The following is a 26,664-nucleotide window of genomic DNA, read 5'->3' as shown; positions in this document are numbered from 1 at the left end:
GGAAATAGTGACCCCAGTGACTTACATTAATAAAGAGAGGCCAAAGATATGAAGAAAAGCTTTTGACATATTACTTTCCTTTAAAAAAAAATCTTGAGTGTTCTGCACTTTGGACATATTATACATTTGTGCTCTTCCTCTCTGGGAAATTTGAGACAATTTTTTTTATTGATTGACCATCTGCTGCCTTTCTTTCTTTCTTTTGATGTTATTTTTCCTTAAAGGAAAACATTGAGAAACTCCTCCTGGTGGAAACCTTGCATATTTGCCATGCTGTTAGGCCACTTGCTACCTCTGACACTTGGGGTCAGGGGAATCATAGAAGCRTGACCGCTGGAAAAGGCCTTCAGGATCATGAAGTCCAAAATTCATATTGGGGGAAATGCTGTACGGTAGCTATACAAAGTCATTTTTCTTCCGAATCAGTGCTTTTTTTTCCACGTGGTGACTTTTGTGTTCATCTTGCTAGGTCCCACAGGCTGCCTCATTACGCGTGCCGTACAGACAGCTCGTTTCCATGCGATGGGCACTTCTGGCCCACAAAAGCGGTCACTGTTTAATGGCAGAAAACAGTCACTGTCACWTCCCAGTGCTTTTACTCGCTCTCGACGATCCCGGGCGGCGTYGACGGCAACAAGCGGGCTCCCGCTGCCGCCAACCGCCACTAACGGTCACCCGCGCCCCACCCCGCCGGGCCCCGCCCCTCCCACCGGGCCCCGCCCCTTGTTTACCCGGAGGCCCCGCCCCCGCGGGCCCTCCCCGCCTCCTCCAGTCAACTGGCGGCGGCCCTGACGTCACGGCCGCCGTCACGGGGCCGCCGGCGCGCGGGGCGGTGGGCGGGGCGAGGCGAAGCGTTTCCGGGCGGGGCGGGCGGTGGCAGGGGGGGGGGGGGCGCCCCCGAAGATGGCGGATCAGATCCCGCTGCACCCGGTGCCGCGCAGCGCCCAGCGCCGGGCGGCCTATTACACCAGCGCCCCCGCGGCGCAGCGGCACAGCAGGTACGCGCGGCGGCCGCGGCGGCGGAGCAACCCCCCGCGGCTCCGGCCTCCGCCCCGGGCGGTCGGCGCGGAGGGAGGGCGCAGGCCCGGGCGGCGGGCGAGGGGCAGCGTCTCCCGCAGCAGCAGCAGGAGGGGGCGGCCCGGCCTGCCCCGCCGCCGGCCCCGGTGCGGCCTGCGCCCCGCGCCGCTGCCTCCCCCCCGTCCCCCGCGGCGGCTCCGCCGTTAAGCGATGGGAGAACTGAAACAAGCCCCGGTTTCTCGAGACTCTTGTCTTTGCTGTGGTTTCTGTTGGAGGGGGTTCGGGCTGCCGAGGAGCAATGCGAGGAAGCAGCCTGAAGGCCGGCCCCTGATTTAAGTTTCCTTATTTATTTATTTGTTTGCAAGGGAAGCCTTAGTGTTTAGTCTCGTCCTGTTACCCTAAGTAACTTCTAGGGATGCTGTCCTTGGGAGCAAGGAGAAAGTAGTCTCCACAGCCCTGGCTTGTGCACTGGGCAGCGCTCTGGCAGTGGGTGACACGGTTCTAGTTCATTTCACGAGGCTTTCTTTTCCCCTCTCTTTTTCTTTTTTTTTTCTTTTTTTTTTTTTTAATGTATTTAAGTATAATAATGATTGTAGGCACCAGGCCTGGAGGCAGCAATTGTTTCCAGAGTAACCCGACTTTCTAAAAATGGAACGATTAAGGCTGTTGTTTTGTTTCAAATGCAGAAATAAAGTGGTTTCATCATCAGTAGAAAGTATCTGTTTAATTGCCCAAATTGAATAACTCATGAAAAAAAAGGGTAGTTTTAAAACAGTGCAAAAATAGTTGGTCTTAAACTATGTTGTCTTGGTGCTAGAGAAGATATTTTAAATTAATGTGGAAATTTTTAGGACAATCTGCCGTAGTAGTATCTCTCCTCATATCACTTATACGTGAATATTTGACAGTTTGCAGAAGGCTTGGCCTCTGTTTTGATGTGGGGCCCCTATTACCTAGAGAATCAAGGAAGCTCTTGATAGAATCTATAGGAGCCTCTTGGAAGAAAAGAGGCCACTGAGCATTTGGAAGGAAAAAGGGAAGAGAGAGGATGCTACAGGCAAAAAGCTTTGCCTGGAATGGCTGCAAAGGTGGTTCAGTAGTAGGTAACCCAGTAGTGTTTTGTACCTGAAACATGCTGCTGTCATCGTGGGTTAAGTTCATGGATTAGGCAAGTATGTAGGTGTGTTGAGAGCATGTTTGCAAGCAGTAGTTATAGTTATTTAAACTTTAAATTTGGATTTATAGCAAATTTGCCAAGCTATAAGAGCTGACAAGGAAATACTGATTCATTATAGCTCTGCTTCCTCTCCTTGATCTTGTTTGACCAAGATCACCCTCTAAAGGTTGTGGTTAAAATGCCTTACCCAGATTCATGAGTTGGTTTTTTTCTATGTCTGTTCTACAAGTTCAGTTGATAATATGTAACTTACCAGTCTTTTGCACAGATGACTTCTAGGTGATTCATTACCTGTGTTCAACTTTTTGCAAAACCATCACAACTTAACAGATATGTTTATTGCTGATGGTACTATATTTTGATCAGATGATTAAATAGAATGCCTGTTTGGGCTCTGAGAATTAGAGCCTATGCAGACTTGTTCACAGAGTTCAATTCTGTATGATTTATAAGGTGACTTGAGTAGGTTCAACTTTCTCCTCCACAAGTCCCTGAATTTGCATTGTTTATGTTAAGTTCATGCTGGAAGGTGGCCGTGGGGCCCTGAAACAGACGCAGGGAAATGCTTGTGTAGGTTCATCCCACCATAGGGGGCWTGTGTGAAGTCAAGAGGGAAGCACAGCAGGACAGATAGGTGAAATACCCGTCATAGGTTTTATGTCTGGAGACAAATACTAATTAAAATATAGTACAGAATGAYCTCAGAGTTAATTCAGCACTGTGGTTTCTTGGCCTGTGAGAGTCTTTGATTTGTTCTGATCTCCTCCTTCGGAGAAGAATTGAAACTGAATATTGCTTCTTGCCTTGCACATGGGTGCTGGAGTTTCTTGTGGTAGTGGTAACTTGGATTATGTCCCTGCTGCTGTGTAACTTCAGCTAATGTAAGTTGTTAGCTAGTAAACTTTAGTGGCCTCAACACATTTGTAGAGTGACTCCTGCTTGAGCAGTGGGTAGGAGTCTTCTCCAGTGTCCAGGGGGGAAGAAGAGAGAGAAAAAAAAAAAAAAAAAAAAAAAAAGGCTCTGTGGCTATAAACACCTCATATTTTATACCTCTGTAAGAGCTATAAGGCCTCATGGTGGCCTTAGATCTAGTTCATGTATAAGACTGGTAATCTTTAAGTACTTTATAGAATAACTTTGTTATACCTGCTTAAAAATATATTTTATGTTAGCTATGGCTAATGAAAGAACATATGCTGCTCAGCTTTTCTTTCTGATAAGTAAAGTCAGTCTTTTGTCTGTGATAGAAATTTAGGTTTTATATATTCTTTTTTTCTGTACCACAGATGTTTGGAGAACAGAACCTAGTTAGAACCCTAGTTAGGGCAATCTGTCTTAATATGTTCATATTCAAATTATTTAAAAACAAGGGTTTGCTTAATATGTATTCAACTTTAAGAGTAATGATGGATTGAGAGATACAACATTTTACTTTTTCCATAGATAGCACGTCATTTTTTTTTTCAGGAAAATTGTCACTGCTTTTTATTCATATCCTAAATGGAAAAGAGGACCAGAAAACCTCAAGGATCAGCTTAAATGTGCAGTGAGGCTTATGTGTTTATTCTCATATATTAAATTTGAATTCATCATCATAATGAGCCTCAGAATAATCAATAGCTAAGTACAAGGAGGTCAGCCTTGCTGCAGGTGGCCTTGTCACGTAGGGTAGATGAAGGAAAATTAGCATGTTGGTGGAATTCTGAAGCTGCCAAGGAGCTGACTGAGTTAATTGGTCTTTAACCCTCATTTATCCATAAGCAAGTTTTTACTCCGGTGCCTTGCACTTACTTCTGTCTGTGTATGGTTGAATTTGACCTAAAAGTGAATTTGACCTCAGTTGCTGAGACTCCTGAGCTGGTACCAAAAATTATGTCCTGCTAGTTGTAACCAGCATTGTGTCAAATCGGGGGCATTTCAGCTATTCACRAAGGACATGTCTGTGTTGTCATGAAAAATACTCACTAGCTGGAAGAAATCCTGTACATTATTTTGCACACCTGGGGAGATCGCTCTGGTGAACTGATGAATAATACACTCAATGCATTAGATCTTTGCAGCAGGATAGGTTGTAGAACAAGCTACTGTCTCTGTCTCATTGATTTGCTCATATAGCAATTGTGTTTTTAGGCAAACGACTATGTGGTTTTTTTTTTTTTGAATCCTTATTTTTGTGTGTTGGTAGCATGAAAGGCAAATAAGAATTAAAAAGAGAACAAACCAGTAAATTTGTTTGCTCTGTCCAGATAAATGCAGGATGTATGCTGCTTAGTGATGGCTGGATTGTTCCTCATTTAACACAGTATATGTTTGTTTATTTTAAATCTGTTCCAAGCAAAAGGAAACATCAGTCTTCTGCAGTATCTAAAGTTCACTTAGTGAACTTCCCTTAGTGTATTCAAAAGTTAAAGAAATTTTTGTGTTACATAGATGATCTAATGTGGAGGTTGACAGGCTAATATATTTTGTTAATTAATACAGGTTAGTCCTGTAAATCTTGAGTTAGTCATTCTGGTTAGGAATTCTCAAGGTGTTCTTGCTAAACTTTGCTGTGAACCACCCAAAAATATTTCTTGACACAGATGTCAACAGATAAAACTAAAGACATGTAAATAATTATGGGGTTTGCTTTTTTTTTTTTTTTNTTTTTTTTTTTTTTTTTTTTTTTTTACTTTTGACAATGTCTAAAGTGAGCTTTGCTCAAACAGCTTTGATAGCTGGGAAATGTCTTCATATTTTTTTTTTCTACTTTTCACTGGAACAGTATCCTCTAGTTCTGAACTGCACTATAATTTTCATTTCAAAATGAAATGATAYTATTTTGTGATCCAATGACAAATTATATGCTATGTCTTGTATTTTATGTGTAAATAATGAAGAATAAAAACTTCCTCAATCTGAAATCTTATTGCTGAGATTGTCTAACATTCAAAGTTAATAGTCTCTGAGATCTGTGTGTTTACAGACTGCTGTTYACAGAAAGCTCATAATTCTGAAGTGTTTTGCTATAACTTTGTGCTTCTGGAAAGCCATGSAGAGCAGCCAAAAGAGTATAAAACACTGGAGGGATCAAAGTTCATTGAACACATTGTCTATATAATTTTACTTTCTTGCAGTTTCTCTTGCAGTTTTTCTAAAACATTGTTATTTCTTATGATTTCCTCTTTCTTGGTACATCTGCATGTTTAGGAAGTTATTTCTTAAAATCTTTGGGCAGATACGGTTTTTTAYGGGTTTAGTTTTAGTCTGCCATTCTCCCCTCTACACATGTTAGTTGAACAGCACTGCCAGTCCCATCGTGAAAGTGAATTTGAAAATGGCAGCAAAAACATGAGGAGATTTTTCCTTTCATAACTAATATTGGCATTTATTTGAATTTTAATATAGCATCTGTAAGAAAGCATAATAAAGACACAGCTAAATTAATTTTTAGATGTATACATTAAAAGTGCTTTTACATAATAAACTTTAAGTATTAAAAAGTTGACAAAAAGCAGTATTAGAAGGAGTTTRTGTTGATGGTATCTTGTTCTGTTGTTTGTTACTATAGTTTGCATTCCGTACAAATTTACTGTGGAAAAGCTCTGGTACTGTCAGATGAATCAGATGTCCTTAGTTTTGTTGGAAATGAGTATGCCTGAGCAAAAAAATAGTGCTGAAGGTATTTATGTTGTTTGCAGGGAAGCTAGGGCAGACTGCGCCAGATTCTGTCTATGCTGAGTTATACCTGCTTCCAGATTTCAAGCAATCAATAGCAGCAACCACAGTTGTTTCACCAGAAGCAGTAAACTGCTTAGTCCAGGAATATAAGCTGTAAATGTATCTGTATGCGTATTTTTTTTGTTTTTCTAGAAATAGCACTGCTAAGGGTTTGGTCACAGRAATTCTTCAGAGATCAGCAGCAGTATGTATGCGCTGGGGTTTAGGTACTGCATGCTAGTTGTCTGCACCCCTAAGGAGTATATTGACTTGAGTATTTTGTCTAGGAAGACTCCTAACATCACCCTAGTTCCTCGGATGCTTTCTTTAAACCAAAGCCACTGTCCGTGTTCCTCCCCTRTAAGTGGCAATAATACAGATCTGGTAGCTTGAATTTTTGAGCTTATCTACCATTTCAGAGTAATCAACCCACTTCTCTGTTTGAGGTATGAACTGCATGTTGTGCTTCARCTCCAGGAAACCTTTGTAGTTACTACGATACTGAAAGTACAAATGTTGAAGGTTCAGCAGCAGCTTGCTAGAAGTGATATAAACTGTAAACRGTCAAAAGTAATATTCCTGTAAGTCTATTGCAATATGGCTACTATTTGGTGGTGAAGTACAGGGCATGAGAGTACATTAAAATATGCAGCTATGTGTTTTGTTGATATATTCAAATAAATGTTCATTGAAGTTGCACCTGTGCCCTTTTTCACTATAAGGGAGAAGGGATCAAAAAAGATGCAGAGAAATTTCTACATTATTGTAGTAGTATTGTAGTAGTCAGGAGAGTAGTCTGATCTTTCAGAATCTATCAGTCTCTTATGTTGTCTTCATAAGAGAGATATTGACCATCCAATTCTTATGCACTTAAGCTGAAATTCAAAATATTTACCTCCTTTGGAAAATAAAACTTTGGTGAAAAAAGTTCCTTTTCTCTTTTTCTTTTCTTGAAATGCAGATGTGTGGTGATTTTCTTTATTGGAGCGCGAATTGTCTTATGTCAGTAGCCTTCCTTGAATGTGGGAGGAAGTTTGATCATTGCTGATCAGAACTATGTAGTTAGGCTGTATTCCTAGTTGTGCTGCTGTATCTTGTTTTTTTCTTCAGTTTCCAAAGGACTCATCTGCTTGGCACCTTTGTACTTGGGATGTTTTATTTGAATTATGCTGGTGGGAGGAGGGGGTCTATGTTTTCAGGACTCTTAAATGATGGTGTACGATACTTCTTGGAAAAATGAGTTTACACTGAATGCTTTTTACTTTCTCTTTTCTACTACTTTCCCCTCTATCCTGTATCCAGTGCTTAGGTATGTTCAGGTATTCACACTGCTAGACTGGATGTCGCTGAAGACTTGCTTCTTGGTTARTACTATCTGACACAGACTGGCTCCCATAAGGTTTACAATAAGTTTTTCTTTCTAAAATTTTTGTCTTGGAAAACAAAAGCTCTCAGATTTGTTCCCAGTAGATGCATCTAACTTGTGAAGAATGGCCTGGCTATAACTTTTTTTTCCCCCAACTTTTATGCAATATGTTTTGTTGTTTCAATTTCTATGGCTTTTTGCTAAATCTTTTGATTTAAGGATGCAAGCACCCAAGTTGCTTGTATGTAGAACCATTCACTGTAAAGTGTTTATATATATGCATATAAAACACACACACACACACACACATATAAGAACACTTTGCAATGCATGTGTATGTATATATATATAATGACACTTCTTTTGATGCAGAAGATTATATCTGGAAAGTAGTTTGTAACTGTCTGTAAACACACATTGTGGAGACAAAATGACTAAACTGACTTTTTTCTTTAACCAATAAATCTCACTTCTTTGACTTGACATTACTTAGAATGGGTAGATGGACCAAAAAATACATGGGGAAAAATTTATTKTGAGGGAAAAAACTTGCCCTCCTACAGTTTTGCTGCATGAAGAATGTTAATACATTATTTACACATCAAGTATCTATAGGGGTGTGTGTGTGTGTGTGTATATATATATATAGAGAGAGAGAGAGAGAGAGCGAGCACGCGCACCTGGTTATTCTTAATTATCTRTATCTGAGACATTTTTAACATTGGAGAACTTACACCAGTGTAGTTACGATGGCTGTTGCCAGCAGTGCCTTTTCGTCATGTAGGTGTGTGACCACAAGTGCAGTAGAATAAATTTTGCAAATAAGCTGCTGTGTTTATTAATGTTTAAGCTGTGTCTTTACCCAATATTGGCTTGCCTTTTTTGTTTATGCATGTAGTATCTGAATATAGTGACTTGCCTTGCTTGGACAGGCATTTGAATTGCTGAAGCAGAATGGGGAGAGAAGGCGATTGATTGGGCCGCAATGTCATTAGCAATATGCGGGGACAGTGCTAAATGTTGTCCTTGTGATCAATGACCTACCCTGCTAGTTTAAAGCAGAGTTCTGGGGAGTGTGGGTATTCTTTCTTGCAGTCCTGTATGTAGGTGTTGATATCTCTGGTACCTGGTAGTTGCAGAGATTTGCTTGCCTTGTCAGGAGGTGCAGTTTTCCTGGTGTGTACGTAGGGTTTGCAGGGGTCGGGAAGGGAGGGCAGGGAAAGGTGGTGATTTATTGTGGAGACTTGCTCCTGCAGAGCTTCTGACTCTGCTTCAGCCCTGTGTAGTTCTGGTAAGGAAGTGAGCAAGGGGAGAGTGGGGACAATCGGCACGTGGAGGGTTTGCCTTAGGAGAGCAACCAGGAGTGGCTGGTGGGACCTGTAGTTTTAGTATTTGTGATTTAAGTGGTTTTTCTTAGGCTATTGATGCAAGGGAGCTGCCTTGGTAATAGTTATGTAGCATGTGGTTACACCTAAATCTCAAGAGATGTAAGGATTTTTTGGTTCTGTGTGGCAGAAACATCCAACTTGTGGGTTTTTATTGTGTAGTTAATCAAAAATGCTGCATTTTACTTTTCCAGAATTTTTCCAGGGTTTTGTTGCAGTAAATATTTAATCAAATCTGTGACATATTTGGTATGTTTTTCATACAGTAGAAATACATTTTCCTTCTTTTTTGTGGCGGTGTTCAACAGACTAATGTGCACCTCGGTGTGAGTGATGTATTTGATGTTTAAAGGTCCTGTTATGCAAGGGCACAAAAGTAAAGTTATCTATTAAAAACCTCATATAAATGTGCAACGCTACAAATATTTGGCTTCCTTAAAAGCTCTCCAAATGTATATTCCTGTGTTAGAGCTATTGGAGTACTGTGGCTGGCAGTTGCTTCCACATGTAGATCTGAAGGTACCTTTCCACTTGCTGCTATGTGGAAATGCATGGATGGTTTTGAATTTTGCATATGTCATATATATGCAGGTATCTCTCTATTTTATTAGGCCAGGACTTGGAATCAGTAACTTCTTAAGTAATGATGACAGGTTCCCTGTGCAGCTTGCTTTATGGCTACAAAGCCACTATACTTGATTTTTAGCAACTTTTGAATGAATAAGCCGAAAAATCTTTAGAGATCGTTGTTAGCAGTTGTTTGTGAGGGCGATTGTTCTCCATTTGTAGAAGGGCCATCCCTCAGTCAAGTACAGAGATTTGTTTTAAAAAGTGTTTTATAGTTATTGCTTATATTGCTAAGATTGCAAGATTGGAGAAGGTTTAGAAGAGAGCTAGTTAGTAAAGCCAGTTGGTGAGTTTTTCTTCGAGTGTGTGTTTGTGTGTGTGTGTATATATGTTTTTAATTATTTTATTTTCCAAATGCAGTTGAGTTCTAGTAGCTAAAATGAGAGTTGTTGCTTGACTAAAACAAACCTTTTCTTTGCTCTCTAACGTCCTAGCGTTTACCTAAAGCTCTCATATGATAACTGTTTTCCTGAAATCTCAAGCCTCTTCAAAAGGAATTGAATGTCAGATTCCCATCTTCCAAGGCTGCCATTTTCATTTAAAATATTTTGAGAGAAACGTTTGAAAGCTGTTATCAGTTGCAAAAATACATGAATAAGCTTTTCCTTTGTTTTGGAAGAAGAAATAAAAGAACTATTCTCTAAATTTCACGTGTTTAACTGTAGAAGCTGTTTCCTTTCTCCCCTGTGTGATAAGTGAACTAAGAACAACATTAAGGCCCTCTGCTCAAGCCACATTTACAGCAGTGTAAGGTAGAGGGGAGATGTTTGAAATTGCAGGGAAAAAGTAATTTCCGATCTTTAGAAATACAGCACATTCTTTGAAAGAAATTAAGTATTTATAATTTGGTGTCTCTTCCACCAGAATCTATTTTATGGAGACCCTGGCTTTTTGAATAGGAGAGGCATTTGTGGAGCAGTGTCATGAAAACAAGCTCTCCGCATGGAAGCGTAGAGGAGCATGTAAGGGTGGAGGAGGTGTGGGTGTGGAGCCAGGCCTGGATCCCAGAGAGAGAGGAGGGCAGAGCTGCCCTCACTGTGTCCTTCCCTGTGTCCAGGACAAGGCTGCTCCGTGTCTCCTTCCCGAGCAGCAGCAGAGGAGCCCAGCGGGCCGCAGCAGCCACGGGCCAAGTCGCGCCTGCCCAGCAGTAAAGGCCGTGGKGGCGCCTGCGAGCCTCGGTAGCCCGGTGGTGGCCACATGGAGCTGTGTCGCAGCTCCCGCTGCTCAGCTGGACTCTTCCCACTGCTGCCCTGGTTCTTCTGTGCATTTGCCAGGAACATTTGTAAGGATCCAGAAATTTCATTTGGGAAAAATGTGTAATGATSACTGTCTCCCCAGCCACCTTGCACTTCCTTCCCGCAACCTTGCATGTTCCTCGTTACAGAATCACAGGATAGTTGAGTTTGGAAGGGACCTCTAGAGATCATCTCGTCCAACCCCCTGCTGCTCCAGCAGGGACACCCAGAGCACGGGGCACAGGGCGGCATCCAGGCGGGTTTGGAAGACCTCCAGAGAARGAGAYTCCACAGCCTCCCTGGGCAGCCTGTGCCAGTGCATCAAGCCCAGTGGCAAGTCAGTAGAAAGGCCAGAGGTGCTTATGGAGCTACATGGACAGCCAGCTTAGGGGAAGTGCATTGAAATGGTTCCATCCGCAGTGATGGGGCACGTGGAGCCCCTGGCACATCTRCTCTGGCAAGCAGCATGAAAATGGAGTGATATGTGAACAGGTGACTCAGGGTATAATTTTCACAGCAGATGTTTATATCAAAAATTCATTTTAAAGTATTTATTGTACATAGTTTCCTTTCACTTAAATCTGTTCCAATGATATTCCTAACAGTAGCCCGGTTTTGTTGAAAGTTGTTTAATGTTCTTTTTTCCTCAGGAAACTATACTTTTGTCAAGATAGTTGTCTTCATACCTGATTTAATAGCACCCATGCTGTGAGTTTTGATGTCTTCACTCTTGCTGCTTTATTCATATTGCTTTCAGTTCTTCCTTATTTTAATAAAAGTTTCTGGGATTATACTTAATTGATTTGTCACTCAAGGAAAATCAGCACTTGAAGCAATTAAGTGTGGAAAAATGCTAGGTAACAAAGACATAAAGATTTTTGTACTTATCCTAGTTATGAAAAATCCATTATTCATTATCATACTGTTTTTAAATACTGAAGTACAATTTTCCAGCACAATAGGAAAATTGCTTTTGAAACAGAATAAATTGCTTGCCAGTTCAGAGGCTGTATTTTGAAGCCAGGATTACAAACATGATGGTGCTTATGCTCATTATCTTCACTGCTTGGTGGAGCTGCATATTTAAAAGTGCGAAGCTAGATCCTGATTGTAGAAAAACTATTTTTTTATAAGATAATGGCACAAAATGTTTAAAGCAGCTATGATAAGGGCATCAATGTACTTGCAGACATTACCCGATTTACAAGAGTAGCCTTAAATATTAAGTGTGCCTATAAATGTGTTTGCTGCCCAGTTTTACAGCTTTCCTGTAATTCTCTTCCATTAATGTGGTTTTTTTTTTTTTTGAGAGAGAGAGAGGCTTTAACTATGTTTGCTTTGTTACCTTACATATAAAGCAAATTATTTGGTGAATTGGACTGATTTGGTGAATTTGCAAGCTGACTCTTCCTTAAGTTGGACTTTCCACAGGAGTAAAAGGGATCTGTTGGTTTACAGTATGTTGCTGTGGAGCCCAGTAACAGCTGACAGATTGTGATCGCATTGGATCACGTTACAAATACGGTGTTAATTGATTGAATGTCTAACAGTAGTATACAGTGTAACAAAAAGCTCTATATTAAAGCAAGTAAATGTAAAATAGTTGGCTGGTTTAGTCGGGACAGCTTATGGAAGTGTTGAAAGCGAATCTGTTCAAACTCAGGCCTGTCTTGKCTATTTTATAAGCAGTAATTTTATTGTTGTGTGATAAGTAGCTCTAATTTGAGAGTAATCCACTCTTATATGTATTAAGCTCTAATATTTGCCCATTTTGGGGAAGTTACTTTTGGATAGTGGTGTTCCCAAGGAATCATTTATCGTTGCAGAAATGGAAAAGGTAGTGCAAGATTGCCTGATTATAAACTAAGCATCAGGTGCAGCTTTTTACAGCCAGCTTCATTGTAGTTCAGATTTGTCATGTTTATTCAAAAAGAAAAGTAACAGAAAATTCTTTCAGAATTTCTAGTCTTGATAAATGCCATATTTTTGCATAACTAACTCATAACTTGAAGTCTGTGCACTTTTGTTAGCAGAAAGTAAATAATTTTTTGCTGAGTTTAAGTTGTTACTGTGATTTTGCATTATTTGAAACAAAGTAGGTTGTTTTGTTCATCTGTTTTGTTTTTTTCTTTGCAAGGTCTAATGTGATTAAAGTTGCAGTTCTCACTTGCCTTGCATGCTGTTCTCTTCTCTCATCTCCCTCCCTTTAAAGTATTATCTTGCTCAGATCACTTTAGTAAATAATAATTTCCCATACCAAGTGCAGAAGGTGCTGTGGACGTAAATAATCTGTCAACTAAAAGGGGAAGTAACTGGTTAAGCAATTCTTCCTTATTTAGATCTACGTTGCTGACTATTAGCATCATGTGTTATGGAGTGTATAAGGTATGTTGTGTATTTTTCAGTAAAAAAATATACCAACATATATTAAAAATAAAAATCCTGACATTCAAAAGGCTAACTGTTTTGCTCTCTTGTAGTGCAGAACAGAGCAAACCACAGAAAATCTAGGGCAAAAGGAAAGGCTGTCAAATTCTGTATTACATTTTCCCAGCTTATTGTATATTAAAAATCTAGTGACGGTACCTTTTTATGTTTAAGCCTGCTGTTTGTAATGCTGCTTTCTTGTCAAAATATTGAGGTCACCTCTAAAATTTAATGGTTCATAATTTCAGTACTGCTTTGCCTACTGCTGTGTGTCCTTCCTGGACTCCCTGAACTTAATATTCTGTTTTCTGATGTATATCAATCAAGTTGGACTTTCAGATTTGAAACTTTGCTATGCTCCATGTTTTTTAAGCTCCAAGTAAACTTGTCCTGATGAATCATTTGTTCAGAATAGAACTTTTTTTTTTTTCCACAGACCAAACTTCTACCTTACTTAGCWAGTACAGCAGCATGATCCTGCTGTTGAAAGACTTATATGGAATGTATAAGCTAACCTAAGAAAGTGAGAGAAGGAATTAAATTCTTGAGTTCTGAGAGACGTTTTTCTTTAATATAGCTGCATAAATTCAGGGAAACCCCTGGTATTCCCAGGCACTGGAATACAATATGTGGCACGGTACATGGTGTATCCTTRCATAAACTTGGGCCTTTCCAATATTTGCTCTTCCTAGACATTTTCCAGTCAGTTCAAGTGGTCTAGGGCCTCTGAGATGTTTAACACAGGTGTGGTGTGTTTCTCTGTGTACATAWATATACCACTTTAAACATTTCTTTTTGTTATTTACTGTTTTATTAAAAGATTGTTTTTTTAGGTTGCTGTGGGGAAAACGGTGCAGTCCTAGCACGTACCATGTAAGAAATGATTGAATAATAAAAATAAATAAAAGTCAAATAGAGCCACATTATCTGTTCTCATAATTCTTGTTGGTGTGACAGCACAAACACTTGAGGTGGATAGATGAAAATGTGTCTGATAAAATTCTGTGGCAAAAATAACTCTTTTTCTTTCAAGAGGTTCACAGTAATGAAATAATTGTATACTGGCTATTTATTTAGTATTTTTATTTCTTTTTGCCAGGTACCAAGTGGAAGATGAGTCCTCTCATTTGGATGAAATGCCACTAATGATGTCAGAAGAAGGCTTTGAAAATGATGAGAGTGATTACCACACTCTGCCAAGAGCCAGAATTTCTCAGAGAAAGAGAGGCTTAGAGTGGTTTATCTGTGGTGGCTGGAAATTCCTTTGCACTAGGTTTGTCGCATAACAGCACTTTTTATTATACTGTTCAACGAATTAAGTAAATATTAATTTTGTATATTGTGTGGAATGCACCGAGTACAAGAACACAATAATTTGCTTGTCGTGTTCCTTTTGACTGTTTCTTTTGCATTTTCTAAACTAACCCAATACCAGCAGGGAAACTTAACAAAAGCAGAGAAAAAAAAAAATTAAGAAGCTGCTGCTGTGAACTCCATGTGTCTGCTTTGCTGGCTTAAAAGGAGAGGCTTTTAAGAGAGATCACATATTAAACTTGTACAACTTGGAGGCCTGTAATTGGCAGTGAACAGACCAGCTCCTCACTTAAAACCAAGTTAGGAGGAAGGGGCTAAAGCTTCACTTCACCTTGGCATTAATATGTTGACAGGTAAAAACACAAAGATTTGCTACATGTTGCTGAGAACAAAGTTCAAATTCACTATTTAATGATTAGTTTATGCTTTAACTTTAAAGTTGATGGGTGTGATGGCCTTGGCAGCTACAATTGGCTTTTGTCACTTGGTTCCCATTTATAAACCTCTCATGTTTTGGGTTGCTTTAGAACTGGTATCCTTGTAATGAGTTACAAAGGAGTTTCTAATTATAGAATTGCTTTAAGGATTGTTGAATTCAAATACTTTTTTTTTTTAATCCTAAATAGTAAAATCTGAGAATCAGTCCAATGAGGGGTGCATTTTCCWTGAATGTTGAGTGAATGAGTGCTTTTTTGGCAGATTGTTTTAGAATTGCTTTAGATGCAAGTCTTCAAGTGGTTTTCATGACACTATTTCAGAAAGGCCTTCTACATGAGAAATCAAAATTTGTATTTGTACACACTTAGTTTTGAAATAATTTGTTTATACTACTTTATTGCAAAACTCAGTGAGTTTGATTGCCTTTTAGCCTTACTGGATGCTTCTAACGTTTAAGTGAAAGTCAAACCTTGAAACCTTCAAACTTTTTTTGTTAAAGAAAGGTGAAGTTTGGACTTTTTGAGAATGAAAAAAGCAAAGATGGTGCATTATGGATTWTTTATTTATTTATTTATTTTTGGTTAACATAGATGTGGAAAAGAAAAGCCCTTGCTAAGGAAGATGCAGAGGAGTGATTTCTGCCTTGCTAGTTTTCTCAATTGGATTCTAGGAGATAAAGAAGCCTCTTCAGTTTTGTGTATTTATACATGGAAGCATTTTAATCACATGAGAATTTTGTGTTATGGAGAGTGGAGGCAGATTCCTTTCATTTTGTATCAAATAAACAAAAATCAACAACAACAACTATTAAAAAAAGGCAGAGACCAAACCCTAGCAGAAGCTTGAAATTTTTGCTAGGGCATTAACAGTCTGGATAATGGTTAGAAAGTTAGTTAGCCAAASTTGGGAAACTTCTCTTGTGGTCAAGGCTGTGCATTAAGTTTTAGTAGTTCTTCTTTGTGGTGTGCTGTGTTTTTATTATTTAAAAAAAAAAAAAAAGAAAAAAATGTGAGTGGTTGAGACACATTGAATATTAGAGTATGGAGTGCTACTTCTTGTCATTCATAAAGATGACCTGAAAGCTCCTGTGTTGCTGGATACCTGGTTATAACTTATACTGCCTAGTAAAATGAATTGCACTTTCCGCCGCCCCGCAATAGAGGATATGAGTTTGGTAGAGAATTGGGTCTTGATGCCTTAATGCCTTTGCACTAGAAGGGGACATCAASTTGTGAGGAAAACATAGTGTTTGCTGATGGTAGGTTATGTACTTACACATATCCCACAAAGGAATGAAGTTTACTTATCTCCTATTACACTTTAAAGAATGCACATGCAGCTTGCCTTTGGGAGATGAGATGCATCGTCGTAGTCAGGAATGAAAATTGTACCTCGCTTCTAAGTAAATAAGTATTTCATCTCTGAAATCTGATGTGGGTGGAATTTCAAATTTCACACCCAGAATTACCCTGGATGCCTTAAATAGAACTGAAATTTGTTAGAGCTGTGACAGAAAGATGGGTGTGTGGTAAGGGACTATGAATTTCTGAAGTGCTGAGCTCAATGGGCCCCTAATTTTTCAGGCTTTTGTTGGAGGTCTTGAGCTGGCACAAACACAAGCAAACAAAACCCCAAAGCCTCAGACCTCCTAGAGTGGGTTTGTTTGTTTATTTATTTATTTTTTTGTTCTGACATTGTTGGATTTAACCTTTTTTTTGGTCAACGTGGTAGGAGGTTTTTCCCTCTCTTCCTTCACAGCCTGGGATTTTTATATTTCGTCATTTCTGTTACCGCATTATTGTTAAAACTGTTCTTGTTCAATTCAATATTTCACCCTCCTGGCAAGTATTGTAGTTAAATGTATGCTAAAATTGGTTTCGTACAGTGAAATCCTTTATGCAGTTTCTGCCTAGACAAATAGGCTGTTGTTCACCAGACTGGTATGCACTTTATTAGTAATTTGGCAATCTCTTAAACAGCATTGTTTTTTACATTTGCAGGAGGAAAAAAAAAAATCATAAATCAAATGTCATTGATTTTTGAACAAACTGATGATTTAATTCAACCAATATAACTTTTAACTTCCAGAAACTGCTTATTTCTTGCTTTCATAGTGCTGTTAAAAGAAAACTTCGCAATATAGCAGCTGTTTTGTGCCTGTAATCATTTCCCCTTTAACTTACAAATTCTCTTCAAGCTTGTGAAATTATAATGCACGTAGATCAATACTCTGGAGTTCTTTGGGTTGGATTGATTTCTTTCTCAAGAGATTTACATTCCACTTGTTATCAAAAAACACTTTGTCCCTATGAAAATGGTGCCATTGAATGGCATTTCCATATGAAGTGAAGGGGATATCAAATGCTCGGATTAATTTGGGCTTTAAGATGGCCTGTACGCTTTCAATTAATCTGCAACGCATTTGTTATGCAGAAGCATGGGAAAATGCTGATCTTTTAAGAATGACATGACTACTGTGTTGCTTTTGGCCTGATTACTGAAGCTACCTGTTGAGTACAATAATTACAGTATGTTTTCTTTGCAGAACTAGTTTCTGCTACTTAAAACCTAATAAGGAATGGCTGACCCTTGCAGACAATATAGAGCTTTTATATTATCTTTCCTTTCTGATGAAAATGCTCTTTTGTGAGAGATTCTGACAGTTAAGCTTGTAGGATAAAGTAATGAAAAGAAAAGGGGGGGGAAAAGCCTTATTAGAGCTGTGGAGTCAGTTGAGACTTTTACTTTAGCTTTTGACTTGGAGAGATATGCTCTGTTTGTGGGAAAAGTTAAGGATCCTTATTCAACAATTGCACGTTTTTTCTTTTTAATATAGCATCAGTCAGTTACTAATAATAAAGAACATGGTTGTTCCTTCAAACATAAAAACTTGTTAGGCAGCGGATTCATAAAATCAATAGCTCTGCTTTAAGGCTCCATTAGCTGCTAGTTCATTTCTTTATTATTTTACAGTGTATTGCGCAGGTAGAGTCAACATAACTTACAGCTAATTTAAAAGAAACTTTTTATGCATATGTTGAATTTTTTAGGCAAAAGCTCTTAATGTTTAAATACACTTTAAAAATAAGATTTTTAATTTTTTTTAATTTAAATGAGATTTTTAAATGGATTAAATTGATTTCAGTTGACTTTTAAATTTAAAAGATGAGATTTTTAAAGAGAAAAAATGACTCAATTATTCTGATGAATCCATAGGATAGAATGGGTAGATATAGGCCTTATATTAAGGATTTCATGAATATTTTAAAAATGCCTTAGTTGCGACTCATCTTGCATTTTTTTAAAAAATATTTGAAGTCTAGAGAACGTTTATCTCCTACTATTTTTCACAATTTTGGAGGGTCTGAAAAGCCTACAGAAAGTTCCAAATCCTTGTGCATGTGTACACACACRCGCGCGCRCACACACACACACACACACACACAAAAGTTTTGTGGTAAATGTGGAAATGGATTAAATGCATGGTGGAATTTAAGAGTGTCTGAATTTCAAAAAAAAWCAGATTGTTCTTAGAAATCTGAATTAATGTAAGTTGTTTGGGTTTTGTGAGGCCAACATGTCCATCTCTGGCTCTTGTGTCATAAATGACAACTTCTGCTGACATTGTTAATGATGGGCACTGTCTGATTTTGACTTTAAGGTAGTAAAACTAGTCAGATCCATCACAAAATTGGTTTGTTTCTTAGTTACTTTCTAATCTGAAAGATAGTTACTTTCATCATCTGAGATTTTTTTTTACATTTGAGAGCTTAAAGTGTTGTTGTACCTGCCCATCACCCCTTTGTTTCAAAGGCATCACGACCGCCTCCCAGGAAGGTGAATTTCCCCTCTCTCTTCTTTTGGGAATTTACCAAAATGATGGTCATGGTGGCAGCTATTTTGGCTACTCTGATCTGTAAGGGGAAAAACTGGTTTCAAGAAGGGGAAACTCCATTGCAAGGGCAGCAGTAATTCAGTAGCCTCTATATTTAATTCGGGTGATTATCAAATTCAAATATTTAATGTTAGTATCAGAAAAGTCCTAGGCGTCTTAGGAAATGGTGCCTGGCCTACTGTAGGGTCTTTTTACAGTAAGTGTTAAAAAACAACAAAAACAAAAAGGCAGCAAGATTTTGAAGTTTTTCAGGCAGTTTCTGCCTTCAGACTTAGGTATCATGCTTACCTGTTTTTCCAATTATTGTCCTTTTTTTTTTTTGCTACATTTTTATCACATAAAATAGAACTGTGTTCTCACTTTTTACTGTGCCATTAAGCTGTTCCTTCCATTTGTATTGTGTGTTTTCCCCTTGCCCAGGAAACTAATCTGTTTAAGGCTTTAATTCCATGAGCAGTTTGATCAAGGGTAAATCTCGGCTGCCACTGGATGGAGTGGGTCCCCCTCCTGCGGCCGGGACATACCCGGCTCCTCTGCAGCSGCTCTTGCAGTTGCATGATGAGCTCTGGTGGAGTTAGGCTAAAAATAGACCCATTTTTATTCTAACCCATTTTCCAGATAGGTTTGTTTGTTAGCCTGGTGTATGCGTGTGGGTGCAGGGATATTTGTGTCAGCACAAGGAGAAGCAAGAAGATGCACTGTTGCTATGTCAGGAGGATGGAGCAGGAGAGGTTGTAGTCCTGTGACATACAAACCAGTGCTGGTCGTAGTGTTTTAAAGACAGGTTTGTGTCATGATCAAGATACTTGTACGTTGTTTTGCTTCACTTTGAATGGAAAGCTAATGCTGTTTCGGGTTTTATAGTAGAATGATTCTGTGCCAGTATTTTAAATCAAGGGGAAGAAGTTCYTAAATGGGCCTGTATTTGTAACAGAACCTCAACTCTGCAAAGTTTGGCACCCAGAGGGATTCCAGGAGCAGGTCCTGTCGGTCCTGGTGTCTGCAGGACCGGCTGAACCCCTCCTTTGTGGCTGATCTAAGGAGCTCTCGGGCACCTGCAGGGGCAGCAGTCGCAGCCACCACGGGCCTTCCATTCCAGCCCTTCACTGCCCTTGTCTTTAGGAGAGTTTACCTGATGTCTGTGCCTATTTAGTTATCTGCTGCAGTGCAAGTCCCTTGTTATTTAATCAGCAGGGACTAGAGAGTAATTTTCTCTGCTGCGTTTTTACGTACATGTCACTTCTTCCTTTTCCCTTGCTTTTGTAGTTGAAACTCACTGTTAATACCTGGTTCTGTGCTTTGGCTGTGTAGGTAGTCATAAAAAAAACCTGTTCACCCTGTTGCTGTGGTTCAGTGGTCTCAAATAGACTCTTAGTGTGATTGAGGTCCTTTTCTCCAGTATTAAAAATTCAAAGACTTACTCGCTCAAGAGGGAAGATTGAGGAACAGGTATGTACAGTATATAGCAAATGCTCTYCCTTTTCTATCTGCACTACCACTTCTTTCCAGACCACCTGTATATTAATAACACGTTTATGTGGGTTATCCCACAAGTCTTAGGTTATGCTATATGATTTGAATCATATCCATATTTTTTCCTGGTGTACTATTACAAGTAAGCGGTATACTGAATTTCTGTACATTTATTCTGTTGCAAGCCTTTGCATTCAATTTGTATGGTTTTATCARCACTGTAATTGTTAAAGGTATCTGTGAGCAGTTTCTGTCCACCTCATTGCTCATAGTTTAAATTCTTTTCAGCAGATCAGTAAGGTGGTTAGGCGAGGAAACTTGCCTCCTCCACTCCTGTATGAGCTGAAGATCATCCTTGCCAAACATTGTGGGGTCTTTTAAACACCCTTAATGTGGTATTAGGTGAGAATTATGCCAAAGAGGATATGGTGTGTGAGTTAAATACCTGGCGGTGGGAGAACTTGATTACTGCTTGTGAAGATTTATATTAACTGGAATTTATGGGGCCTGTGTTAGGGTTTCYTGTAAATAATAYACATATATATGTGTGTATGTGTATATATACGTGTGTGCTTGTGTGTGTCTATAACATATTTTATATCTTTTTCTGAGTGAGTGGAGAGGTTTGTATATTTGCACTAAGTGTCACAACAGTCAACATTATGCTCACAAATGCAGATGCAGGAAAARCTTTGAAAGCTGTTTTTCTTAGCTATTTGCCTTGAGGCTTTCAGGATTGAAAAATAAAAATCATGTTTGTAAATTTTTGTGTTTTAAGTGACCAATTATTTTTCTTTTCAGTTGCTCTGATTGGCTCATAAACATTTGCCGAAGAAAGAAAGAGCTGAAAGCTCGYACAGTGTGGCTTGGGTGTCCTGAAAAGTGTGAAGAAAAATATCCCAAAAATGCTATAAAAAATCAAAAATACAACGTCTTTACCTTTATACCTGGGGTAAGACTGCTCTCATGGTGTTGGGATGAATGTGTGTTCCTTGTTGTTATTCTAGCAGTTCTACAGAAAAATACTTTAATTGTTYATAATCTGTAGTTTTTATGTGTTTATCTTGATGTCTGTTTCACTGTGTGACTATGTTTGCAAGACTGCTTTTTTTGTGTAAAATYGTTGCATCTTCCAAAGAGATTTTGCTGGAGAAGGGCGGTTTGTTTGACTTCTGTGTGTTTCAGTGAAGCTTTAGAAACTGGAGATGTTTCCTTGCACTTTTCTGTTCCTCACTGGAAATTTATAATCAAGTTTGAGACAGAATAATTTCTACACAGTCAGTCTTGAAAGTGCCTCAAAGCATAGATTTTAAATGAGAGATAGCTGAAACCTGGTGCTCTTGCAGCCATATTCTCTCACATTGCCATTGAAAGCACAATAAAGGAGGTACTCTTAAGTAACCTTTATTTTGATTGGGKAGAGAAATCTGAATAAATTGATATGGAGACTACTAAAGTAGTCCTTACTAGTCCAGAGTGCTCCAGAATTGTGTTTCTTATTGCTGTTTTARAAATGAAGTCTTTCTCGTAGTGAACACAATTCTTCAGTAGAGTGGTGTTGTTCTTGTGGTATAGTCACTTCTTGTTTTGATTAATTCAAATACAACTTTTATGATTTGTTTTATAATTTACAAATGGAGGAAAGAGGTCTTGAAGCTTCAGTGGTTAAATTAAAATGCAAATGTACACTTCTCTGACATTACAAATTTTAGTGAAACTTTTACTAATACCTTTTTCATGCCTTATATCCTCTTGTGAAAACTGAATGCCRTCTGTGTTTGCATACAGATGTGCAGATGTGCTTTGCCTTTTTTATTTAAGTGATCATGCAGGTTTATAAGAGTATTGATTCTATCCCTCTGGCCCCTTTGGTCCAGTGACTGGCAGATGCTTTCTAATACATGTCTTTATTAAAACACAGAAATTAATGGCTTGGTAATTAGGACTGATCTTCTGTCAAAGAAATAAAATGTCAGTTATCACAGGCAGATAAAATATTCTCATCTCTATCGAACCAAGCAAAAGTTTTCTTCTGAAGTTTAAATTATTAAATACACTGAAATTGGCTAAGCTGCATATGCCTTCCTGAAGGTCACAAAATTCATTAAGCATATAGTAAGCCATTGATTATTTTGACTACAAATCCTAAACCAGATTCTGGTATTCCATGAGAATTGGCCATAGGTTGCAATTAGCTGTTGGGAGAGAATGTTTGTTTGGTTTTGGTCCCTTTTGAAAACCTTGTTATAACTTTATCAGCAGAATTGGCTTTTTATTTCTGGTGACAGCATCTGGAAAATTAGTTGCAACTGCAAAATGAATTGGTATTCAGAACCTAAAATATATAGAGAGGAACCAACCAGTTGTTGAAAATAATGCTGCCAGCTTTCTAATTTAGACACAAAATTAACACATTTCATTGATTGGAGGTGCTGTGCATCTCTCTGTTTTTATGCTGCTCCACTACCATTAATTTCTAGGGACTTATCTGTATCGGATCCAACCACATAGATATAAATAAGGGATAAATGTTGACCACAGTGAGTTAGCTTAGTGGAAGTATTCATAATGTGAAGATTTGTCTAGTATTAAGAGTTGGTGGTTGGTTTATTTTTTTTTAATGCTCCCGTGATCAGAGGACAAAATTCACCCATTTCAGTACTGAAGGAGAAGCCTGGGAGAATGTCCAGCATCTATTTACTGGCTAAAAAAAATGTAGTATTTTCGATATGTAAGATAATTTTCTTTTAAGTACATAATGTAGTTACTGCCTTTGCTCCAGTTTGCTCAAATTCAATTTATGATTTGATTTTCATCTTACCTTCATCTGCTTGAAAATTTAGTGTTAATTTCCATAAAGGCCTTCTTCTGTCAAGGGCAATTTTTTGGAAGATACTTTTCCAAAGTGGATGGAGGCGGGGGGAGCATTTTTTTTGTTTCTTTTTTTAGACTGTAGTTGGTTGGTTGGGTTTTTTGATCTGTTTACTGTGACTGGGGACTTTTCAGTGTGCTGAACTAGACTGCCGTGCTCAGCTTGTAATGAATGGACTGCCTATGGTCTGGCAGAAGGTTTGTAGGAAAGCAACAAAAACCAATCCTTTAACTTAGAATTTTATGCAGAATTTGCTGTGAGATCAGCTGAGTTCTAAGATTAAAAGATGGTAACGCCCCTTGAATGTGACTTTCTGCATGGTTTTTGAGTCTTTGAGCTTTGAAACAGTTATTATTTGTTGTCTCAGGTAATGAAGGCTCAGTTTGGCAACTGTGGTAAGTTCAATGGCTGCTTCCAATCATCATCCTGGAGGTGCTGTTGCACTGACCTCTGAAAGAGGACAGAAATGACTATTTTAAGATTTAAAGTTCTTTAAAATGAAGAATGTGTTCTTAGCTATGTAAATGTGACAAACAGTGTTAAGAACACACGTTTTTCCAAACTGGTGCCTTTGGTTAATGAAAGAACCTGTCTGTGAGTCTGGTAAACTGTCAGAAGCTTCTGTCACTGGTTTAGAATATAGGACAACTGATTTGATGATAAGGATATGTGATCTTTGCTTGAAACTTGAGCACTTAGGTTAGACTAGCCCTTTCATTCATTAATGAGCACTGCCTATGAATCAGCATTTATTTACAAAAAGGATCTCTGGATAAACTTGATATCTAGTGCTGAGCCTGCCTTTCTTTGGAGTTACTTTAAAAGTCCGTGTAATCTCATTATTAAGGTTTTAGTTCTTGTTTATTTATTTTAGTTTAGACATTGTAAAAACTTAAGCTATGGTTTCTTTGTAGAAGTTTGTCTTGCTTTAAGAACTGAAGAATCCTGCCTTGTTTCTGAACATGTGAGGGAGCAGCACTGCTTGCTGCTGCTCACAGGAGCTTTGCTGGGACCTTCCTCTTCTCTTCCTAACCAAAGTTTAGTCTTAATCTTGAAGACTAAACAACTTCTGKTTTTTAAATATCAAAAGATAAATTCTGCAAATAGATTTTTTTTTCAGATTGAAAAAGTACATCAAGATTTTTCTCAACAAAAAATAAGTRTAGTAATTTAACATATTTCAAACTGTACTATATAGTACTATAATGGTACTGTACATTATAGTRTGCCATGTAAGGGATTGATATTTCCTATTATGTCAGACAGTGAATATCATGTATRCTTCTGATGTAAATTTTAAGACACTTAACTTTGTGTTTACTTTGTATTTTGTTCTTTTCATTTTAGGTTTTATATGAACAGTTCAAGTTTTTCTTGAATCTCTATTTTCTCGTCGTGTCCTGCTCACAGTTCGTACCAGCATTGAAAATAGGCTACCTGTACACATACTGGGCGCCTCTGGTAAACAGCAAAATACTACTAACTAGAATGGGTGCAATTTGGGGAAACAGATATTTGATTTCTAAACATATTAAAAATGTTATTTTTTCAATGGTGTTTATTCTCATTGGTACTTTAAATGATACTTCCTCAAGAGGAATAGTGATGCTCTGGCTGCTTTGAGTAAAGGTTGTTGTTAACAAGTCAATAAAGCAAATATTTTGGATTGAATCCATTGTTTAAATTGTTGCAGCATGTATTCTTCTAATCATTGATAAATAGAGAGGCTGTCCTGGGGACTTTTCTTCACAGATTTATCTCCAGATAAGTTCTCACTTCTGCTTTCTGAAAGAAACAAAAACAAAAATCAGAACAGAGCACAGGAATTTGAAGACAATATTTCCACTTTTTTTTTTTTTTTTGTCACTCAACCACTAAGGCAAGGTGGAAGTCTACCTTGTCTGCAGTTCAGTCTCTTCACAGTGAGCTGCTCTCTAGTGCTCTGAACTTCAGTGGGTTGAGAAGGAGGAAATCATTTGCCATCTCAGCTTTTCTTTTCCGTACCAAAAAAAAAAATAAGGCAGAAAGAAGGCAACGCTGTATTTGTTGAACTTTGACAATGTTTTGTATAGACTTGTGGATCTTATTCAAGGAATAAGTAGATTTTCACTTGAAATTGTAACAAGATCTCAGCTCATACTAGTAAAATCCCATTTTTACTAAATTTATCAACTTAGTTTCCACTTAGTTTTTTTTCTATTGAGCTTCAGTTGAGAAAAAAAAAATTGTTCAGCAAGATACTTAAAACTGACACGATAGAAATAAACTGTGTGCTAAAAGTGTTTGTTTTGCTTAAAAGATATGAGGTGCTTTAATCGAACACCTGAGTTCTTCCAGCATGGGTGTATTTTATTGCTTTGTTGTCATTTGCACAATGGAGAATGACACTCACATTCTGAAATCTGAAAAGAGTAAAGGATGTGARTTTGGTTATAAGCAGCACCATAAAGATCTTTAACTCCTTACAGTTAAAGAAAGACGAGAGAATGAATCTCTGGCAACTTTGGCATTTCAGTAACAGCTTTTCTCTGGAAGAGTATCATATTTTTCTGAGAAAATGAGGCARACCAAAAATGTTTCTGTAACAACTCCTTGCAGTCCTCAGCAATAGTAAACTGCCCAGCACAGAATAGTGAATTCTAGGGGAAATACTTAAATTTGACATGTAAAAAGCTGTATGCTTTGATCACTTCCTAGTGAGATACGTGCAAATGACAAGTATATTTCAGACTATTTTAATAGTGCCTTTTTTTATGTTGTTAAAATGTTTGTATTGCCACAGCTCTTGGAAATGACATGAAACGCTGCTGCCAGAAAAGGGGAAAACCCTCCTACTTTAAAGTATAGAGGCAGCATTTAGAGGTGTTAGTGTAACAGCCATTCCGAATGATGCTGCCTTAAATGGTCCAGGGAAAACAAGAAAATTTAAAAATTTCTTTAATTTAAACAATTAAAGTAACACTTAAAATTCAAAAAAAGAGTAAAAAGTGTTACTTAAAAAAAATAAGTGATACTTACTTAAATTTAAAAATATTAAGTAACATTAACATGAGTKAGGGGATTGACTTAGGCCCTAGCAGTAAGTGGGAATGCCTTTCTGTAAAGGCACTTCGTTCTCCCTAGTTCTCATTTAAAAGTTGTAGCTAATGTAAATCTACATAAATAAAACCTTCCAGTTGAATACCTCTTAACAGATGAAGTCTCAAAAATTTGGGCTGAAGCTGCAAAACAGCTGCTCTTGCTATAAAATCAAACAAAAATAACCCTTGGTCTAGAGTCTGTTTTAGGGAAGCTCTAAACTTTGACTCATGTCTCCCCACGTTTGGAGGGAGGAGAATTTGTTTGGCAAATAATAAGGACCTTTTTACTGCTGGGAAATGCTGTATTCCTTTCATTGATGGAGAAGGTCAACACCTGAAGTTAAGCTAGAAGACCATGTCTGAGCAAGAACTAGAAGAGGGAGGGATAAGGGAGCCCTTGGATTTTTACTTCGATGTTTACTCCTGAACTGTTCTGAAAACTTCTTTCCAGCTTACCATCTTTCATGGCCAGAGATGATCTTAACTGGATGTAGCAAGTTCTGCACTTCCAACAGAAGCTGCGGTGTCACTGTCATGTGCAAATTGTAGTCACAGCACCAAAGGTCTTCAGCTTTGTCAGTATTTGGGGCATGCTGGTTTAAAAAAGAAAGAAAAATTACAATTATGATGGAAAAAATGTCATCTGTGTACTATTTCAC

The 26,664-nt window shown here is 38.2% G+C and overlaps 1 protein-coding gene across 2 annotated transcripts in view; it reads left to right on the top strand.

Annotated features, from left to right (window-relative positions):
- Window positions 1-886: 886 nt before the first annotated feature.
- Window positions 887-26,664, top strand: part of ATP9B (ATPase phospholipid transporting 9B (putative)) — a 140,180-nt gene continuing 114,402 nt past the window's right edge. For both annotated transcript variants that reach the window (XM_026034875.1, XM_026034874.1), the window contains exons 1-4: window positions 887-998; window positions 14,033-14,206; window positions 20,855-21,005; window positions 24,273-24,386. In XM_026034875.1, the coding sequence (XP_025890660.1) occupies window positions 904-998; window positions 14,033-14,206; window positions 20,855-21,005; window positions 24,273-24,386 (534 nt within the window). In that variant the 5' untranslated portion in view covers window positions 887-903. The remainder of the gene's footprint in view (window positions 999-14,032; window positions 14,207-20,854; window positions 21,006-24,272; window positions 24,387-26,664) is intronic.

The sequence above is a fragment of the Nothoprocta perdicaria genome, unplaced genomic scaffold, assembly GCF_003342845.1.
Source record: "Nothoprocta perdicaria isolate Ctin4 unplaced genomic scaffold, notPer1 scaffold_151, whole genome shotgun sequence".
Lineage (NCBI taxonomy): Eukaryota > Metazoa > Chordata > Aves > Tinamiformes > Tinamidae > Nothoprocta > Nothoprocta perdicaria.
This window is presented reverse-complemented; position numbering and strand designations above follow the sequence as displayed.